General features: G+C 46.1%; 1 protein-coding gene across 2 annotated transcripts in view; it reads right to left on the bottom strand.

Annotated features, from left to right (window-relative positions):
* Positions 1–20,698, bottom strand: part of osbpl8 (oxysterol binding protein-like 8) — a 350,856-nt gene that overhangs the window by 324,039 nt on the left and 6,119 nt on the right. For both annotated transcript variants that reach the window (XM_038780245.1, XM_038780246.1), the window contains exon 2: positions 3,651–3,742. In XM_038780245.1, the coding sequence (XP_038636173.1) occupies positions 3,651–3,714 (64 nt within the window). In that variant the 5' untranslated portion in view covers positions 3,715–3,742. The remainder of the gene's footprint in view (positions 1–3,650; positions 3,743–20,698) is intronic.

The raw sequence follows: 20,698 nt of genomic DNA, 5'->3' as shown, positions 1-20,698 counted from the left end.
GTCCATGGAACTTTCCTATATAAACAAAATTATATTAGTCCAACTTCTACAATGCTTTAATTGCACAAGTCTCCAAAAAACCTCTCTGCCTTTCAAACCACATTTTTTTAAAATATGACTGCAGCAGTCATACACACACTAACTCAGGTTTCTAACCCTTACTGCACCAATTATATAAATCACAAGATATCTGAAACTCGTACATTAATCACACTCATGTAAAATTGACACAAATAAAGCTAAAATTTGTCCTCTAGCTTTTCTTCAAGAATGAATTAAGCCATGCTGTTCAAAACTTTTGGTGTCATATTTGATGCAGATATGAACTTCTGACCTCATATTCATGCCGTCTTTAAGATTGTCTGTGTCTATTTCCACCTCTGTAATTTGACCCATCTTTGGCCATTTCAGCTCATCTCCTATTGAATATCATTCATTACTCTATTGGTCGTAAAATCAGGCCCTTCAGCCCATTGTACCTGCACCGGCCATCAAGTACCTCTCTAGTATAATCCCCTTTTCCAGCACTTGTTTGTGGCTTTAAAATGCCATAGTATGCAATGCATACAAATGTCCATCTGCATGCTTCTTAAATGTTGAGGGTCCCGTCTCTACCGTCCTTTCAGGCAGTTAGGATTTCAGATTCCCACCACCGTCTGAGTCACAAAGATTTTCCTCAAATCACCTCTAAATTGCAGTTTACCTTAAATTTATGCCCCCTGGTTATTGACCCCTCTGCTAGGAAGACAAGTTGCTTCCGATCTTAACCTATCCATGTCCTTCATAATTTTGCACACATCAATCAGGCCCCCCCTCAGCCTTCTCTGCTCTAAGGAGAACAACCCCGACTAACCAGTCTCTCTTCATAGCTGAAACACTTCAGCCAAGGAAACGTCCTGGTGAATCTCCTCTGCACCGCAATCACACCCTTCCTGTGGCGACCAGAACTGCACAAACAACTCTAGCTCTGGCCTCACGGGCATTGTATACAGCTTCACCATAACCACCCTGCTCTTATATTCTATGCCTATGATAATAAAGGCAAGTAACCATACGCCTACTTTACTGTATCTGCCTGTCCTGCTACCTTCAGGGATCTATGGACATGCGGTCCAAGGTAACTCTGGACCTCTGTACTTCCTAGCATCCGTTGTGTATTCCCTTGTCTTGTTAGTCCTCCCAAAAGGCATCATCTTGCACTGTTCAGCATTAAATTCAGTTTGCTACTGTTCTGCCGATCTGACAAGCCTATCTATATAGGGTCATCTACAAACTTACTGACCATATTTCCCACATTCACATCTATTTAATTAATGTACATGACAAACAGCAAGGGACCAAGAACCAATCCCTGCGTTATACCACTGGACACAGGCTTCCAGTCGCAAAAATAACCATCGACCACCACCCTCTGCCTCCTGCCGCTAAGCCAATTTTGGATCCAATTTGTCAAACTGCTCTGGATCCTATGGAATCTGACCTTCTTGATCAGTCTCCCATGCACAACCTTGTCAAAAACCTTACTGAAGTTCATGTAGACACCAAGAACTGCACTTCCATCATAATAATCTTTATTGTCACAAGTAGGCTTACATTAACACTGCAATTAAATTATGTGAAAAGCCCCTCGTGGCTACATTCCGGCACCTGTTTAGTTACAGAATATCTAATTCACCCAACAGCACGTCTTTTAGGACTTGTGGGATGAAACCGGAGCACCCGGAGGAAATCAACGCAGACACGTGGAGAACGTGCAGACTCCACACAGACAGTGATCCAAACCAGGAATTGAACCTGGGACCCTGGAGCTGTGAAGCAACAATGCTACCCACTGTGCTACCGTGCCACCCATTAACACATGGAGTCACCTCCTCAAAATATTCAATTAAATCTGTTAGAAAAATCTGTTAGCTCTGTACTCAACTATACCCAAGCATCCCTTGCTGATTTCTCACCTTCCGCCCCGCATAAACTTGGGTCACCTAAAACCCTGCTGCCTGACAAGTAGGCTTCAATGAGGTTCCTGTGAAAAGACCCTAGTCACCACATTCCGGCACCTGTTCGGGGAGGCTGGAATGGGAATTGAACCTGTACTGCTGGTCTTGCTCTGCATTACAAGCCAGCTGTCTAAGCCCACTGTGCTAAACCAGTCCCTTGCCCAGCCCCATGAGCTCGCTGACATCCACTGGGCCCCAGTGAAACAACATCTTGACTTTAAAATTCTCATTCTTATTTTCAATTTCCTCCATAGCCTTGCTCTCCCCATTTCTCATCTCCTCCATCCCCACAATCCTCCGAGACATCTCTACTTCTAATTCTCACTTCTTGTGCATTCCCAATCATAATTTCTCTATCATTGATGACTGTGCCTTCAGTTACCAAAGCCCTAAAGTTCTGGAATTTCCTCCCTACATCTTTAAGACACATCTTAAAAACGTATTCTTTAACAAAACTTTTAGTCAGCTGATCTAATATCTCCTTAAGATGGACCACTGTCATACTTTCATTTAATAACATTTCTGTGAAGCATGCTGGGATGCTTCATTAAAGAATTATAGAATCCGTACAGAGCAGGCCATCAAAGACCCCTCCCACCCGGCTTACTCACTCTTCCAACTTCTTCCATCAGGCAGGAGATACAGAAGTCTGAGAACACGCATGAACAGTCTCAAAAACAGCTTCTTTCCTGCTGTTACCAGACTCCTAAATGACCCTCTTATGGACTGACCTCATTAACACAACACCCCTGTATGCTTCATCCGATGCCGGTGCTTATGTAGTTGCATTGTATACCTTGTGTTGCCCTATTATGTATTTCCTTTCATTCTCTTTTCTTCCCATGTACTTAAATGATCTGTTCGCAGAAAAATACTTTTCACTGTACCTCGGTACACGTGACAATAAACAAATCCAATCCAATCTAATCCAATTTGGCCCATCAATTTGGGCATCCTGCCTATCCCCGTAACCCATCCTAACCTTTGGACACTAAGAGGCAATTTAGCATGGCCAATACACCTAACCTGCACATCTTTGGACTGTGGGAGGAAACCAGAGCACGTGGAAGAAACCCATGCAGACATGGGGAGAATGTGCAAATTCCACAATCACTCAAGGCCGGAATTGAATCCGGGTCCCTGGTGCTATGAGGCAGCAGTGTTAACCACTCTGCCACCGTGCCACCCAAAGGCGGCAACAGGACCCAATATGTATTCACTGAGCCACACCTTACACTGTAACTGCAGTCATTTAATTTCACCTAAACTTTTTAATGGGAGGGCCACGAAGAATCCAGCACGAGTTCGTAGAATTGAAAGAATTAACTTTATTTACAATTACATATATACAACAGCAGCAGTACTCCACCACTGCTCTCTCCTCTCTCGCTGGTTCCACACTGGCCAGCTCTATTTATGCAGGTGATTCTGATTTCTCTGCCCTCCTCATTGGGGAGCTCATACGCATTAAGGATTATGGTATAGGCAATAGTCCCCAGCCCGCAGTAATCAGGCAGTTTATAACACTTTTGATTTATTTTTAACCATCAATTAAGAACAAGATGAAGCCCAACTGTGATGCCCCCCCCCCCCCCCCCCCCCCCCCCCCCCCCCCCCCCCACACCCACAGTCAAACAGCCTGCTAAAACTTACCGTCTAGGCTTACACATGAAGAATGGCCACATGGGCGAATTACTGCAGAATGACCAGCATCCATGGAATTGTCTCCTGATACGAGTCAGTGCCTTCAGGGTAGAAGAGGAGAAAATTGGAATGAGAGAATATATAATTTGGTTTATTTGCATTAATTTCTAAACTGGACTCCAAGGAAGTTTTCAGTCAAAATTATAACATTCATTAAGACAGCATTACCCAAGTTAAAAATATTCATTATATTTAAAATGTTATACATTAAATGCCCAATTTACATTCAAAGATTTTAATGTGCAGCAAGCAGACTGGTTAATTCTTTAAACTGCTGTTTTGGATACTCCCATTTTTCAATGCATTGCAGCCATTTTGTACAAGCTTGAGAGTTAGCCCAGGCATTTGTTTCAAGTGATCATCAACAAGTCTAACGAGTGCTGCACTGTTGGAGGTGCCAACTCTCAAATGAAATGTTAAATCAAGGCTTCACCTGCCCTCAGATAGATGCAAGAGATTCCGTGTCTGATTCCAAAGAGCAGGGGAGTTCTCTTCAATGTCTTAAATATTGTGATGGTGGTTGATAAATAGAGATTATTTTGTCCTCATCACATTCCTATGTGGAATCTTGCTGTGCACAGATTGACTGCCACGTTTCTTGAATTCCAAAAATGATTAAATTTAGTACTTCACTGGCTGAAAAAGCACTTGGGCATCCTGAGGTGCTGCATAAATGAAATACTTTTTTTAAGGGAACTGATAATTGAGTACACAGTGTAGCTAAACCAATTACTGGTTAAACATGAAACTATTAAACAGCACAAATTACACTCCATAATATATTCTCCTTTGTCATACCACCTACTCGAGAGCTGCCATTTTAAAATGCTTATAACATTCAATCCCTAACAAAATGTTCTTTAAAAATTTGACTGGAGCTTATATTCATCTGTCAGATTCGTGTTTGCTATTTTCACGTCATCCATTTTCAGAGCTCTCCAGGACTCCAACTTCTGTCAATTTTTTTCATGTCTTAATGTTTCCGCTCATTATTCATCCCACAAACATATTTTCTCCTCTTGTTTTTTTCTGGCTGTATCCACAGCCTGACCAGCTCTCTTTTTCACTTCTGAGCAGACTGCATTCAAAATATTAACTTTACATACTATTTGCAGCACACAAACAGGCCATTCGGTCCAACTGATCTACGTTGGAATTAACACTCGCATGCACCTTCTCTCACCCAGCTACATCCAACCCCATCACCACAATCTTCTATTCTTTTCTCCATTGTGTACAGCAAATTTTCCCTTAAATACATATTATTCTATTTGTATTAGAACTGGTCTATACTCTGCACAGCTGCTGTCTTCATGCTTATAAACTATTATGCTACCAGACATTTTGCATTGCATAAAATTAGTTAATATAGAATTTATCAGTTTTAATTATTACGGTAAGTCTTACAACATCAGGTTAAAGTCCAACAGGTTTGTTTCAAACACGAGCTGTCGGAGCGCAGCTCCTTCCTCAGGTGAATGAAGATGTATGTTCCAGAAACATATACAGACAAAGTCAAAGATGCTTTGAATGCTAGCATTTGCAGGTATTTAAGTCTTTACAGATCCAGAGGTAGGGGTAACTCCAGGTTAAAGAGGTGTGAATTGTCTCAAGCCAGGACAGTTGGTAGGATTTTGCAAGCCCAGGCTAGATGGTGGGGGATGAATGTAATGTGACATGAATCCAAGGTCCAGGTTGAGGCCGTACTCATGTGTGTGGAACTTGGCTTTAAGCTACTGCTCGGCGATTTTGCGTTGTCGGCATCCTGAAGGCCGCCTTGGAGAACGCTTACTCGGAGATCAGAGGCTGAATGCCCTTGACTGCTGAAGTGTTCCCTGACTGGAAGGGAACATTCCTGCCTGGCAATTGTCGCGCAATGTCCGTTCATCCATTGTCGCAGCGTCTGCATGGTCTCACCAATGTACCACGCTTCAGGACATCTTTTCCTGCAGCATATGAGGTAAACAATGTTGGCCAAGTCGCACGAGTGTGCACCGCGTATTTGGTCGGTGGTGTTCTCACGTGTAATGGTGATATCCATGTCGATGATCTGGCATGTCTTGCAGAGATCGCCATGGCAGGGTTCTGTGGTGTCGTGGCCGCTGTTCTGAAGGCTGGGTAGTTTTCTGCAAACAATGGTTTGTTTGAGGTTGCGCGGTTGTTTGAAGACAAGGAGTGGGGGCGTGAGGATGACCTTGGCAAGATGTTCATCTTCACCGATGACGTGTTCAAGGTTGTGAAGATGTCATAGTTTCTCCGCTCCAGGAAAGTACTGGATGACAAAGGGTACTCTGTCAGTGGTGTCCCGTGTTTGTCTTCGGAGGAGGTTGGTACGGTTTTTTGCTGTGGCGCCTTGGAACTGTCGATCGATCAGTCGAGCCCATATCCCGTTCATATAAGGGCATCTTTCAGCGTCTGTAGATGTCTGTTACGCTCCTCCTCGTCTGAGCAGATCCTGTGTATACGGAGGGCTTGTCCATAGGGGATGGCTTCTTTAATGTGTTTAGGGTGGAAGCTGGAGAAGTGGAGCATCGTGAGGTTATCTGTGGGCTTGCAGTAAAGCGAAGTGCTGAGGTAACCGTCCTTGATGGAGATGAGTGTTTCCAAGAATGCAACCGATTTTGGAGAGTAGTCCATGGTCAGTCTGATGGTGGCATGGAACTTATTGATGTCATTGTGCAGTCGTTTCAGTGATTCTTCACCATGGGTCCAAAGAGAAAAATGTCATCGATGTATCTGGTGTACAACGTTGGTTGAAGGTCCTGTGCGGTGAGGTGGTCTTGTTCAAACTTGTGCATGAAGATGTTGGCATATTGAGGTGCGAATTTGGCTGTTCCGTCATCTGGATGAAGAATTTGTTGTCAAAGGTGAAGCCGTGATCCAGAAAAAGCGGATGAGTTGCAGAATTGTGTCTGGAGATTGGCAGTTATCAGTGTTGAGTACTGATGCTGTTGCAGCAATGCCGTTGTCATGGTGTATGCTGGTGTGGAGTGTTGAGACGTCCATTGTGACGAGGAACGTTCCTGGTTCAACTGGTCCATAGGTGCTGAGTTTCTGTAGGAAGTGTTGCGACAGAAGCTGGGTGTTCCTTGTACGATGGGTTTCAAGATGCCCTCGATGTAGCCACAGAGGTTCTCACACAGAGTCCCATTGCCTGATACGATAGGACGGCCTGGTGTGTTGGCCTTGTGTATTTTGTTAAACAGTAGAGATCTCCAATGCAGGGACCACCATTACACGTGAACACCACCCACCAAGTATGTGGTACATATTCGTGCGACTCGGCCAACGTTTTCTACCTCATACGCTGCAGGAAAGGATGTCCCGAAGCGTGGTACATTGGTGAGACCATGCAGACGCTGCGACAACGGATGAACGGACATTGCACGACAATCGACAGGCAGGAATGTTCCCTTCCAGTCGGGGAACACTTCAGCAGTCAAGGGCATTCAGCCTCTGATCTCTGGGTAAGCGTTCTCCAAGGCGGCCTTCAGGACGCGCGACAACGCAAATTCGCCGAGCAGAAACTTTTAGCTAAGTTCCGCACACATGAGTGCGGCCTCAACCGGGACCTTGGATTCATGTCACATTATATTCATCCCCCACCATCTGGCCTGGGCTTGCAAAATCCTACCAACTGTCCTGGCTTGAGACAATTCACACCTCTTGAACCTGGGGTTACCCCTACCTCTGGATCTGTAAAGACTAAATTACCTGAAAATGGTCGCATTCAAAGCATTGTCTTGCATCTTTGACTTTGTCTATACCTATGTTTCTGGAGTACCTCTCTTCATTCACCTGAGGAAGGAGCAGTGCTCAGAAAGCTAGTGTTTGAAACAAACTTGTTGGACTTTAACCTGGTGTTGTAAGACTTCTTACTGTGTTCACCCCAGTCCAACGCCAGCATCTCCACATCTTAATTATTATACACTGTGCAAGTATACAAATATTAAACATGGAAGACTGGAAATCATATTTCCTCAATGAACTAAAAGTATATTTCATATATCTAACTTGCAACTGACACCAAATGCAAACAGGTGAAAGGGTTACTTTTTTTAATTCATTGAAGCTTAAACTAGAGGTCTATCGAGATTTTGTGCTCTTGTGGCTGAAGTGGAACTTGAAAAATGAATGAAAATCGCTTATTGTCACAAGGAGGCTTCAGATGAAGTTACTGTGAAAAGCCCCTAGTCACCACACTCCGGCGCCTGTTCGGAGAGGCTGGTACGGGAATTGAACCGTGCTGCTGGCCTGCCTTGGTCTGCTTTAAAAGCCAACTCTTTAGCCCGGTGCTAAACCAGCACCTGAACCAGCCACTTGAACCTCTGTTCAAACCTGTTTCTTCTGGGGCCAGTGAAACCAGTGAATCAAGGCCAACACCTAACACTAACATAGCATGCAGAAAAGAACAAATTAGGAGATTAAATAGAAAACTAATGCAAACATTCAATTAATTTTGTCAACCATCGGATGGCACAGTGATTAGCATTGCTGCCTCACGGCACTGAGGACCCAGGTTCGATCCAAGCCCTGGGTCACTAGTCGTGTGGAGTTTGCACATTCTCCCAGTATCTGTGTGGGTCTCATCCCTACAACCCAAAAAGATGTGCAGGGTCAGTGAATTGGCCGTGCTAAATTGCCCCTTAATTGGAAAAAAAAGAACTGGATATTCTAAATTTATTTTTAAAAATAAACTTTGCCAACCTTTTTACCATAGTCATAGAAGAGCATAGTAAAACACCACTTAACCTAACTGCTCTCTGCCACTGTTTCTGTTCCCCAAGAGTCTCCACCCATCCTATTAGCATATCCTCCGATTGCATACTCCCTCTTGAGCTTAACTAACTTACCCATAAATGTATCTGTACCATACACCTCAAATACTCCTTGTGGTAGCGAGTCCCACATTGGAGCCACCCCTCGGCACACACATTTTTCCTGACTTCGCTACAGAATTTGGTGACTTCCTTATATTTTTACGCCCCCTAGTTCTTGACTCCCTTACAAGTAGAAATATCTCCTCTCCATCTCCCATATCAAGAACTCGATTAAGTCAGACCTTAGCCTTCCCTTTTCCACAGGTAAGAGCCCCAGCCTGTTCAGTGTTGTCTGTATAATATTCCCCTAAACAATGTATATTTTAAGCAGTTGTTTTCTAATAGTTAATAACATGGCAATCTGTGCCACTCCTGAGCAAGAACATAAAATACTTTAAGACATGATTTCTTTTGAAATTGGCAATATATACAACAATTGGAAACAGTAATTGTTATCTTTCCAATTTACAGAAATCTGGTACAAAAGAGCAGCCCGGTGGCACAGTGGTTAGCACTGTTGCTTCGTGGCGCCAAGGACCAGAGTTCAATCCCAATCCAGGGTCACTGTCCATGTGGAGTTTGCACATTCTCCCCGTGTCTGCGTGGGTCTCACCCCTCAACCCCACAAAACAAAAAGATGTGCAGAGTAGGTGAATTGGCCACGCTAAATTGCCCTTTAATTGGAAAAAAAAGGATTGGGTATGCTAAATTTAAAAAAGAAATCCAGCACAAATGGCATTTAGCAATACTCCTTACCGAACTTGCAAAAGACTGCTACAGAACAAAATTAGATTATTACAGAGGGATGCCAAAACGAAAGACTATTAATAAATGTTATAAATGCTTTCATCAGAGAAAATGTCTCATCTTCAAAGACGGAGACTGTTTTATTTTTAAGGACACGGTCCCTTATAGAGTTAATGTAAGGATTCTGGTTGCTGCTGTTCCTGGAAAAGTTAACATTCGGCAAGGCAATTCAGCAGTTTTAAAAAAGCTAGGTCCTGGTAGACTGCTCACAAAAGGGTCACGGTGGTTTATGATAATGAAAAAAACATTTCTGGAAAACTGTGCTTCAAAACTGGTGGGTTGGTTTTACTTTGGAGAAGGAAACAAAAAGGTCTAACTGCTTGGGTAAAGAAGACAATAAGTCCTGAAGATCCAGACCCAGTCAAAAGCAAACGGTAAATGGAACTTGTTCCAAAGTAGTTTGACGTCCTGAAATCGACTGACTGCAGGTTTTCCTCAAAGTCCTTCTGAAAATTAGTCCTCAGAAACCAATCACATAACCTTGGCATCATCTCAAGGACTTCACCATTTATCCTTTTCCTTTGAACTACTGACATTTCACCTTTTGGCAGAATTCCTCTCTTTATTTGGATTCGTTTTTTGGTCTGGGTGTGTTAGGGTATTTAGAAAAGCAAATATACTTTCATATTTCATACTGTATGCTAATAAGCTTTGCCTTCTACTTGACCAGTCTGGCTTTGTAATAAACTAATAATCTTATTGTTTTTTGAAGGAACCTAAACATTGAGTAGTCATTCTAAGATCCACCAGTAAAGCACATATTTAGCCCAAAAGCGGGCTGGAAAAATCATTTAAATGTATGTTGTGGAGAAGTGAAACTAGAGGTAAACAGTGCACTGCTCCCATCTGGTCATAACAAAGGAAAATGTTTAGACACAATAAAAAAATCTGACAGTCAGCACTTATCCTTGGTTTCACTAAAATTAGTTTGGAATTTCAATCATTTCATATGCATTAATAATGAAATGTTAAATTTAAAGCTCTTGTTTAAATCAAAATAATGAAACACCCTGTGTCTCGCATTGTTCTTCCACCGGTCTGAATTCCTAGCATACACCCCTCAACTTTCATCGTTTTACAGAAGGACACAGATGATCATGAAAAATATTAAGTCACAGCAATTCTCCTTTTAAACTCCCAACCTTCCCCACACAATGGCAGAGCACTGAAATGAAGAAAGCACTTTCCTTTTTTGAGGGGTAGGAGAGATAGAAGTGGTAGCAGCACAGGCTCTCCTGCAAGTCTTCTCAGCTAACAATTAACATATGGAGTGGGGAGGAAATAGAAAATACACATCAACTTCAAAGTTCTCTTTCATTTTGTATTGAAGTTCCAGCTTGCTCATTTTAAGTAGCTAATTTGAAGCCCCATCATTCACTTCAAACCCTACTGATGGTACTCAAGTTTGATTTTGGAGTTAATGGTTGTAACCACTTAGTACCTTTTGGAAAGCAAACATCTATGGAAGTTATAGGAGAACGAAGAACATTTATAAATCAACCATTCACATTTCTTCAGCGAAACTACTGACTGAGGCCTAACAACTGTGTAGAAATTGACTTTTTTTTATACAAGTTATTTGACGCGGGCTACACTGGCAAGGCCAGCATTTGCTGCTCATTCCCAATTGCCTTGAACTGAGTGCCTTGTTAAGCTGTTGTATTGGTCATTTAAGAGACAATCACATTGCTGTGGGTGTAGGCTCACATCCAGGCCAGACCCAACTTCCCACCCATTAGTGAACAATTAATGATAGCTTCACAAGGGTAGCACGATGGCGCAGTGGTTAGCACTGCTGCCTCACGACGCCAAGGTTCCAGGTTCGATCCCGGCTCTGGGTCACTGTCCATGTGGAGTTTGCACATTCTCCCCGTGTTTTTAACCAAAGATGTGCAGGGTAAGTAGATTGGCCACTCTAAATTGGCCATTAATTGGAAAAAATTAGTTGGGTGCTCTAAATTTTAAAAAAAGTATAGCTTCATGCTCACGATTATATTCCAGATTTTGTTAAGTGAATTAAAATTCCTTCGGCTGCCATTGTGGAAAATTCATTTTTTATTCGTTCATGGGATTTGGGTGTCGCTAGCTGGGCCAACATTTATTGCCCATCCAGGAGGGCATTTAAGGGTCAACCACAATGCAGTGGATCTGAAGTCACATGTAGGGCAGGTAAGGACGACAGATTTCCTACCCTAAAGGACATTAGTGAATTAGATGGGTTTTTACGACAATCGACAATGGTTCCATGGTCATCTTTAGAAGGGCTTTGAGAGGGTAGTTGTGAAGAACAGCTTTTCATTGTATCGGAAAGACTAAAACAAGAGAGTGATTGGAATATGCAACTCACCAGCACATGGGCCAGCAAGGCAAATAGCATAGATACATTAATGGGAAAGCTAGATAAGTGCACCAGGGAGGAAGGATTAGAAGGAAGTACTGATAAAGTTTGACTTATGAGAGGAGGTTCCCGTGGAGCATTAACACCAAAATAGACCAGTTGGGCCAAATAGTCTGATTCTGTACTGTGAAGTCTATGTAATTCTATATTACCTCTTAATAATAAATGTTGAAACTTCATGGTCCTCCTGTGATATTAAATATTTATTGATGTCAACAACACAAGACTCAATTTCAAATATCAACACTTTACATTTAGGTGGGAGATGCAATTGGGAATTTTAATGAAATTTTCTGTTATTTGAATGTCAGCTTTGCTGAGCAGCTAACATTCTTGCTTTTAAGTCACAGGCTATGGTTTCCAGTCCCACACAACTAGAGGACAGGACACCCGCCAGTTGGTTCGCGCAGGATCCGAGTGCACAACCAGGGACTCCGTCAGGATCCGTTGCTTTCTGAGGGTTCACTTTCAAGAAGGCCGTTCTTTTTTTATAAATGTTTTTTATTCAGTTTTCATGTTTTATATTGAACAAATTACAAATCGTTAGAGAGAGAGAAAAAAAAAGAACACGCAAAAATTAACATATATATTTACAGGTAAGCATCTTCGTAGTAATAACTGTGGCCTCCACCCTTTAGCCGACATATTTTACATTCCCCAACATGTTTATTGGCATTTATTTAGTTTGGTTTTGGGCCTTAGCTAGCCATCAAACCCCCGTAACGAACCCGTAGCCCCCCCCCCCCCCGCCCCCCCACCGGCTACCTTCCCCCAACTATTCTTCCTCTTGTACGTTGGCCACAAACAGGTCCCGGAACAGTTGCATGAATGGCTCCCACATTCTGTGGAAGCCGTCGTCCGACCCTCGGATGGCGAATTTGATTTTCTCCATTTGGAGAGAATCCGAGAGGTCGGACAGCCAGTCTGCAGCTCTGGGCTGTGCTGCTGACCGCCAGCCAAACAGGATTCTACGGCGGGCGATCAGGGAGGCAAGGGCCTCCGCCCTCCTCCCCAGGAATAGATCTGGCTGGTCTGAAACCCCGAAGACCGCCACTATCGGGCATGGCTCCACCCTCACCCCCACCACTTTGGACATAGCCTCAAAGAAGGCTGTCCAGTACTCCACAAGTCTGGGGCAAGACCAGAACATGTGGGCGTGGTTGGCCGGGCCTCTTTGGCACCGTTCACATCTGTCCTCCACCACCGGGAAGAACCTACTCATGCGGTTTCTCGTTAAGTGGGCTCTATGTACCACTTTTAGTTGCGTCAGACTGAGCCTTGCGCACGTGGAGGTGGAGTTGACCCTATGCAGTGCTTCGCTCCAGAGTCCCCACCCTATCTCCATCCCCAAGTCGTCCTCCCATTTCCTTCTTGTTGCGTCCAGTATGGTGTCGTCCCTTTCTACCAGTCGGTCATACATGTCGCTACAGTTCCCTTTCCCTAGGATACTTGCGTCCAGTAGGTCTTTCCCTAGGATACTTGCGTCCAGTAGGTCTTCCACTAGTGTCTGTCGTGGCGGTTGTGGGTACGTCCTTGTCTCCTTTCGTAGGAAGCTGCAGGTACCGTAGCTCGTTCCCCCCAGCTAGCCGAAATTTCTCTGTCAGTTCGTACAGTGTTGCGATCCTGTCGTCCGTGTATAGGTCCCTGACTGTCAGTGTCCCCCCCGTCCTGCCTCCACCTTTTGACGGTGGCGTCAGTCAGTGCTGGTTTGAACCTATGGTTGTTGCAGATGGGAGCCTTGTCCGACATTTTGATCAGGCCAAATTGCTGCCGCAGTTGGTTCCAGGATTGGAGGGTGGCTGTCACCACTGGGCTGCTGGAGTGTTTTTTGGGTGGGGATGAGAGTGCTGCCGTGGCGAGGGCCCGGAGGGAGGTCCCCATGCAGGAGGCCTCCTCCGCACGCACCCACTTGGCTTCTGGTTCCTGGATCCATCCCCTTACTCGCTCGGCTGTTGCCGCCCAGTGGTAGAATTGTAGATTCGGGAGGGCTAGCCCCCCCCTGGATTTTGTTTTCTGGAGGACCTTCTTTGGGATCCTAGCATTTTTACCCCCCCCATACGAACGCCATGATAAGTTTGTCCAGCGCTTTGAAGAAGGCCTTGGGGATGTAGATCGGAATGGATCTAAACAGGAAGAGGAACCTGGGCAATACGTTCATTTTGATCGTCTGGACTCTCCCCGCGAGGGAGAGTGGGAGTGTGTTCCATCTTTGCAGGTCCTTTTTTACTTCCTCCGCCAGGCTGGTGAGGTTCCATTTGTGGATTCCTTTCCAGTCATGGGCTATTTGGATCCCCAGGTAGCGGAATTTATGTCGGGCATGTTTGAACGGCAGCCCCTTTAGTGCTGCCCCCCCCCCCCCCCCCCCCCCTTGCTGGTGTACTGGGAAGATCTCGCTTTTGCTCATGTTGAGTTTGTAGCCCGAGAAGGCTCCAAACTCTTTCAGGAGCGCGATGATTCCGTCCATGCTGCTTTGTGGGTCCGAGATATAGAGGAGCAGATCATCTGCATAGAGTGAGACTCTGTGCTCTCTGCCTCCCCTTCGGATCCCCCTCCAATTTTGTGCTGCCCTGAGCGCAATTGCTAGCGGTTCGATTGCTAGTGCGAACAGCAGCGGGGACAGTGGGCATCCTTGTCTGGTGCCCCTGTGCAGCTTGAAGTATTGGGAGTTGGTATTGTTGATCCATACACTCGCCATGGGGGCGTTGTATAGGAGCTTTACCCACGCGGTGAACCCTGTTCCAAGCCCGAACCGCTCCAGTACCTCTATGAGGTATTTCCATTCGACTCTGTTGAAGGCCTTTTCTGCGTCCAGGGAGACGATCACCTCTTGTGTTCTCTCCCCGGAGGGGATCATTATCACGTTCAGCAGGCGCCTGATGTTCGAGGTGAGCTGTCTACCTTTGACGAAGCCCGTCTGGTCCTCTGTGACCACCTCAGGTACACAGTCTTCTAGCCTTTTGGCTAGGATTTTGGCCAGTATTTTGGCGTCTGCGTTCAGCAGATATATGGGTCTGTATGACCCACATTCCGTTGGGTCTTTGTCTTTCTTAGGTATCAGCGAGATTGAGGCCTGTGCTAACGTGGGTGGCAGTGTGCCCCTAACTAGCGAGTCTGTGAACATCTCCCGCAGGTGGGGGGCCAGCGCTGTCACAAATTTTTTGTAGAAGTCCGCCGGGAATCCGTCCGGACCCGGCGCCTTCCCCGTCTGCATGGAGCTGATACTGTCCATGATCTCTCCCAGTGCTAGTGGTGCTTCCAGGTCCCGTTTCCTGCCCTCTCCCACGACTGGTATGTCCAGTCCATCAAGGAACCGGTTCATCCCAGCCTTCCCCGTTGGGGGCTCTGAGGTGTACAGCTCTTGGTAGAAGGCCTTGAAGGTTTTGTTAATCCTCTCTGGTTCTGTTTCCAATATGCCTCTGGTACCCCTGATTTTCCCAATTTCTCTGGTGGCTGCCTGCTTTCTCAGCTGGTGTGCCAACAGGCGGCTGGCTTTGTCTCCGTGTTCGTACAGGGTCCCGCGCGCCTGGCGGAGTTGGTGCACTGCTTTCCTGGTGGAGAGCAGGTCAAAGTTCCTTTGTAGTTCTTTTCTCTCCGCCAGGAGCTCTACGGTCGGGGCCTCGGAGTATTTACGGTCTACCTCCAGTATGGAGTCGACCAGCTTCTGCCCAGCCACCCTTTCCTCCCTATCTCTTTGCGCTTTAAGGCAATGATTTCCCCTCTTAGTACGGCCTTAAGCGCTTCCCAGAACATGGAGGATGATACCTCCCCGTTTTGGTTGTTCTCCGTGTACTCCGCTATGGCCCACGCTATCCTTTCGCTGAAGGCCTTGTCAGCTAGTAAGGCACCGTCCAACCTCCATGTGGGGCGCTGGGCCCTTCCTGTCTCCAGCCGCACGTCCATGTAGTGTGGGGCGTGGTCTGATATCACAATTGCGGAGTATTCCACTTTGTCTATCCCTGGAAGCACCGTTTTCCCCACCACAAAGAAGTAAATTCTGGTGAACACGTTGTGTACTGGGGAGAAGAAGGAGAATTCTTTCTCCCCCGGGTGGGCGAACCTCCAGGGGTCCACAGCTCCCATCTGCTCCATAAAGTGATCGAGTTCCCTTGCCATGTTTGAGCTTTTCCCCGTTTTGGGGTTTGATCTGTCCGTCTTTGGGTCCTGTACACAGTTGAAGTCCCCCCCCACCCCCATGATTAGTCGATGCGTCGCTATGTCCGGGATTTCTGCCATGGTCTTTTGGATGAAGCTCGTGTCGTCCCAGTTGGGCGCGTACACGTTGACTAGGACTACCGGCGCCCCATCCAGGGCCCCGCTGACCATGACATACCGCCCCCCTGGGTCTGTAACCGTCTTTGTCACCCTAAACATTGTCCTCTTGCCGATCAGTATCGCCACCCCCCTGGCCCTTGTCCCATAGCAGGAATGGTAGGTTTGTCCCACCCAACCCTTTCTTACCCGCAGTTGGTCCTGCTCCCTCAGATGCGTCTCTTGGAGGAAGACTATGTCGGCCCTCTTGTTTCTGAGGTGGGTGAGGACTCTGGATCTCTTCACTGGGCCGTTAAGTCCCCTTACGTTCCAGGTGATTATCCTGGTGGGGGGGCTTCTGCCCCCTCGTTCCTGTGGGATTAACCATGTTTGTCTGGTGGACGAGCCCCTGCCCTCCGGGGTTTCCCTTTGTTAGGGGGCCGTCCAGGATGGCCGCTACCACTGCTCTCCCCATGCGGTCAGGTCTCTGCGCTCCGGGGTTTCCCCTTGTCCTGGGGGCACCCGCCATGGCCGTCCACTGTGTGTCCGCCACGCGGGTAGTCCCCTGCACTCTGGGGGGCCCCTTTGCCCACAGACCGTACTGGGTGGGTGCTTGCAGCGGTTCCTTGTTTCGAGCCCTTGGGTGTGGTACTTTGTAGCCCTGTTCCTTTTCTGGCCTCTTTTGTCCCTTTGTCCCTACCTTTCCCCTCCCTGGTCTCTCCCTCCCTGTGTGCCCCCCCCCTGGTCTCTCCCTCTACCCTCCTCCCCTGTATACCCCTCCTTTGCTCCTCTATACCCTATTCCTGTCCCCGTTTGCTCTCCCGACTTTGGTGGGTGATCTCCCCCCTCCCCTGCCTGGCGCCTTCCCCCCTGTTAGGTGTGCGCTGCGGCCCTGCTTTGTTGCATGCCCCCGGCGCTAGCTTTCCTGCTATTACGGTGGCTCCCCTCTCAGAGGTTGTTGTCTCGCTTCTCCTCTACCTGGCCTCTACGGTTTTCTGCCCGCTCTTCCCCCATCCTACCCATTGGCGTGCCGTTGCTCCTTGCCAGGGGCCCCTCGTCCCTACCTCCCCTGCTGTTCTTCCAGCCCATGCTCCTCGACGAACCTATTCGCCTCAGCAGGGGTTGTAAAGAAATATTCCTTGTTTTGGTATGTGACCCAGAGTTTCGCTGGGTACAGCATACCAAAACGCACTTTGTTCCTGTAGAGAGCTGCTTTCGCTCTGTTAAACTCAGCCCGTTTCTTAGATATATCCACTCCAAGATCTTCATATATTCGGATGGTGTGCCCGTCCCATTTGCTGGCTCTATTCTCCTTGGCCCAGCGCAGGATTGTCTCCCTATCCTGGTACCGGTGCAGTTTGGCTATGACTGCTCTCGGTTGTTCCCCTGCCTTGGGCTTCGGGCGCAGCGACCGATGTGCTCTGTCCAAATCCGGTGGGGTGGGGAAAGCTTTCCTCCCCACTAAGTTGCCCAGCATTGCAGCCACGTATGTTGTGGGGTTTCTACCCTCGGTCCCCTCTGGCAGGCCCACTATCCTAACATTTTGCCTTCTCGAGCTGTTTTCTTGGTCTTCTACCCTGCCCTTCAGGCTCCCCTGTGTTGCGCCCAGTCTCGCCACTTCCCTCTCCAGGGCCGTGACCCGGTTGCTCATGTCTGTCGCTGCTTTCTCTAGCTCCTTAATGGTTGCCTCATGGGCTTCCAGTTTCCCCCCTTGAGCTTCCAGTTTCTTCCCTTGAGCTTCTAATTTCTTCCCTTGGGCATCCACTTTCTCCTCCAATCTGGTCAGAGCCTGCTGCACCCCTGACATGGCCCTGGCCACTGCTGCCTGTGCTGCGGCTTCTGCGCAAGAAGGCCGTTCCGACTTCCAAAGCTGTGTGGAAGACCTGTGTGGAATTTGCACATTCTCCCGGCTTCTGCGTGGGTTTCCTCCAGGTCCTCCGGTTTCCTCCCACAGCCCAAAGATGCTCAGGTTAGGTGGATTAACCATGATCAATTGCTCCTTAGTGAACAAAGGTTAAAGTGGGGTTACAAGGACAGGTCAGGGAAGTGGGCCAAGGAAGGGTCCTCTTTCGGTGGGTCGGTGCAGACTCAACGAGCCAAATGGCCTCTTTCTGCAATGTAGGGATTCTATGATTCTCTAAACTATTCTAGGACTTTAATTCTACTTGGAACAGGTGAGCAAAGTCCAGGATAGTGGGAAAATAAATCTTACAGTCAAGGAGTTAATCCTCATTCTGCGCTTTGCATGGAATCAAGAAAAAAAGTACTAACTGCTCATATGAAAGAACTTAAGAACTTGCACTTATATGACACTAAGGGACTAGTGAGAGGGCGAAATTGAAGGAAATCAGTATCAAGAAACTGGTGCTAGAGAAATTAATGAGGTCATCAGGGCATGATAATCTTCACCCCAGAGCATAAAAGGAAGTGGCCCTGAAAAGATTGGATGCATTGGTGGTCATCTCCCAAAGTTCTCTTCCGGGTGTCCTTGGACACCAGTCAATGAAGGGGGGGGTGGCAGGTGCAGCAAGCAATTAGGAAGGCAAATGTTATAGGTTGGCCTTCAATGCAAGAGGATTTGAGTTCAGAAGTAAGGGTGTCTTACTGCAGTTGCACAGGATCTGGAATATTGACTATGAGGTAATAATCAGGTGACCTCCTTAGGTGTTGGTTGAGTGATAAATATTAGCCAGAACAATGGTATGGGACAATAATGGCTCACACAGATAACAAGGCTCCAGGTTCACTTCCCCGTCTCAGGCAGGAGAGTTTAGGTTTGAGCTAGTATTCCCTCTCCTGATGCTATCAGATAACTATGCTGCAATCTGTACATATGAATATTTGGTGAAGCAACAACATTTCATTCTCCACCATCAAAACAAACTGTGAACTGTCAGGGGAGGAAATGGCATAGTGGTATTGTCACTGGACTAGTAATCCAGAGACCCAGGGTAATGCTCTGGTGACCCTGCTTCAAATCCCACCATGGCAAATGGCAAAGAGTCTGTGATTAAAAGTCTCATGTGATATGAAATCATTAATGTCTAGACTCCAGGTCCACATCAATATGGTTGACTGTTAAATACCCTCTGAAATAGCCTAGCAAGGGTAATTAGGGATGGGCAAGAAATGCTGGTCCGATACTTGCTGTTTGCGCAAAATGCCAAAAGAATAAAACAAATGAAAGTAGTCCCAACTCAATAAAACAAAAGTTACTCAAATATAGAAACGATTCCGACCATGGAGCACCTCTGATCAGCATCTGATCATTCAATTCCAAGGAAAACTATAAGATGTCCCATTGATGCACAAGTGGAAACCAGTGAGAATTATTTTTAAAGCTTTTCATAAGTCCAAAAGCATTTCTTCCCCTTACTAGAGACAATGGAAGAGAGGGTGTCAGAAAGACACTTTTTAACACTTGCATGTATTGTGCAATGTGTGCATTTAACCTGAAACATCAACATTCTGTAACAAAGTTACGGGATTCGGGTTCAGGCTTCTGGCAGCTCCCCAAGCAAATTACAAATGTGTCAAGTTTTCAACAAATACAGAAAAATATCCAACACGGAACTTGGCCACTGGACTGATTATACCCAGCCCCAGATGAACAATTATCCTATAATTTCAAGCACCTGTCAGAGAACCTTTCACAAAGTGCAAGTTAAACATCTATTATCTGGGAATGTCACTCTAACAACAACAAAATGACGCTCAAGGCACAAAATCAAAGATAAGATGGAAGAATGCTGGAAAAACCCGGCTGTTCAAGCAGCATCTGTGGAGAAAAGCCAGAGTTAACGTTTCAGGTCGATGACTTTTCATCAGAAGCACAGATAACTGCAATAATTGAAGTTGGAATCACGGGTGCTGACACCTGCTCTTTACTGGGGTCTCCCCACTGGACTCGTTTTCTAGCACAAGTTTAATCACTGGCTTGTGCTGACTGAAGGTCACTCTATCTGATAGCCGAAGTTTAACAATTTACTGCAGTCAGGGAGAAGAAAACCAAAAACAGAATCCCCAGTCCTAGACTCCTGATAGAAGTACACAAATATCGAAGACAGGTCAAAATCAAATTTAGCTAAGATACCTCTTTGCAGTCAAACAGCTTGCCAACTTCAGTCAAACATGAATAAAGGTGAAGCACAAGAATAATCCTTAGGATTGCTACAAAACCGTTTCCTGAAAGAGTCACCACCTTCCAGAGAGGAAATGAAGGGAGGGGAATGGAGACATAGAAAGGAGGAACCAAACTCTAATACTATATAACCTTTTTTCAATAAACTTAATCTAAATCAAATATTCTGACAGCTCACATTTTGTATAAAATGGATTAAAACCAAGACTGTCAATTTAAAGCAACCTTTAAAGCAGAGAACTGGTACATACCGAGCCGTTTTGCTCAGTAATCAAGGACTAACTATGCAATTCCAGATTCTGGATCAAACCCAATCAGGAGATGACACTGCAGGGTCAAATCTAACTCTGGAACAAAACAGGAACTCTCACTGCAGTTTTCTCCCAAGACCAACCCAGCCGAGTTCCACATTAGCACATCTTCAGCATCTGTGCTGTATAACATTGCTGCAAATACAGATTAAATCAAACCAAAATGTTCATAACGCCCACACAAAATTAACAACTTGCTAACTATGAATGCACTAAAATCCTACCATTGCGTAGTTGCTAAATACGTAATCTTAATGTGACTTTAAAAGTGT

This window comes from Scyliorhinus canicula, chromosome 20 (genome assembly GCF_902713615.1).
Source record: "Scyliorhinus canicula chromosome 20, sScyCan1.1, whole genome shotgun sequence".
NCBI classification, from domain to species: domain Eukaryota; kingdom Metazoa; phylum Chordata; class Chondrichthyes; order Carcharhiniformes; family Scyliorhinidae; genus Scyliorhinus; species Scyliorhinus canicula.
The sequence above is the reverse complement of the archived record's forward strand: the minus strand, read 5'-3'. Positions and strand labels throughout refer to the sequence as shown.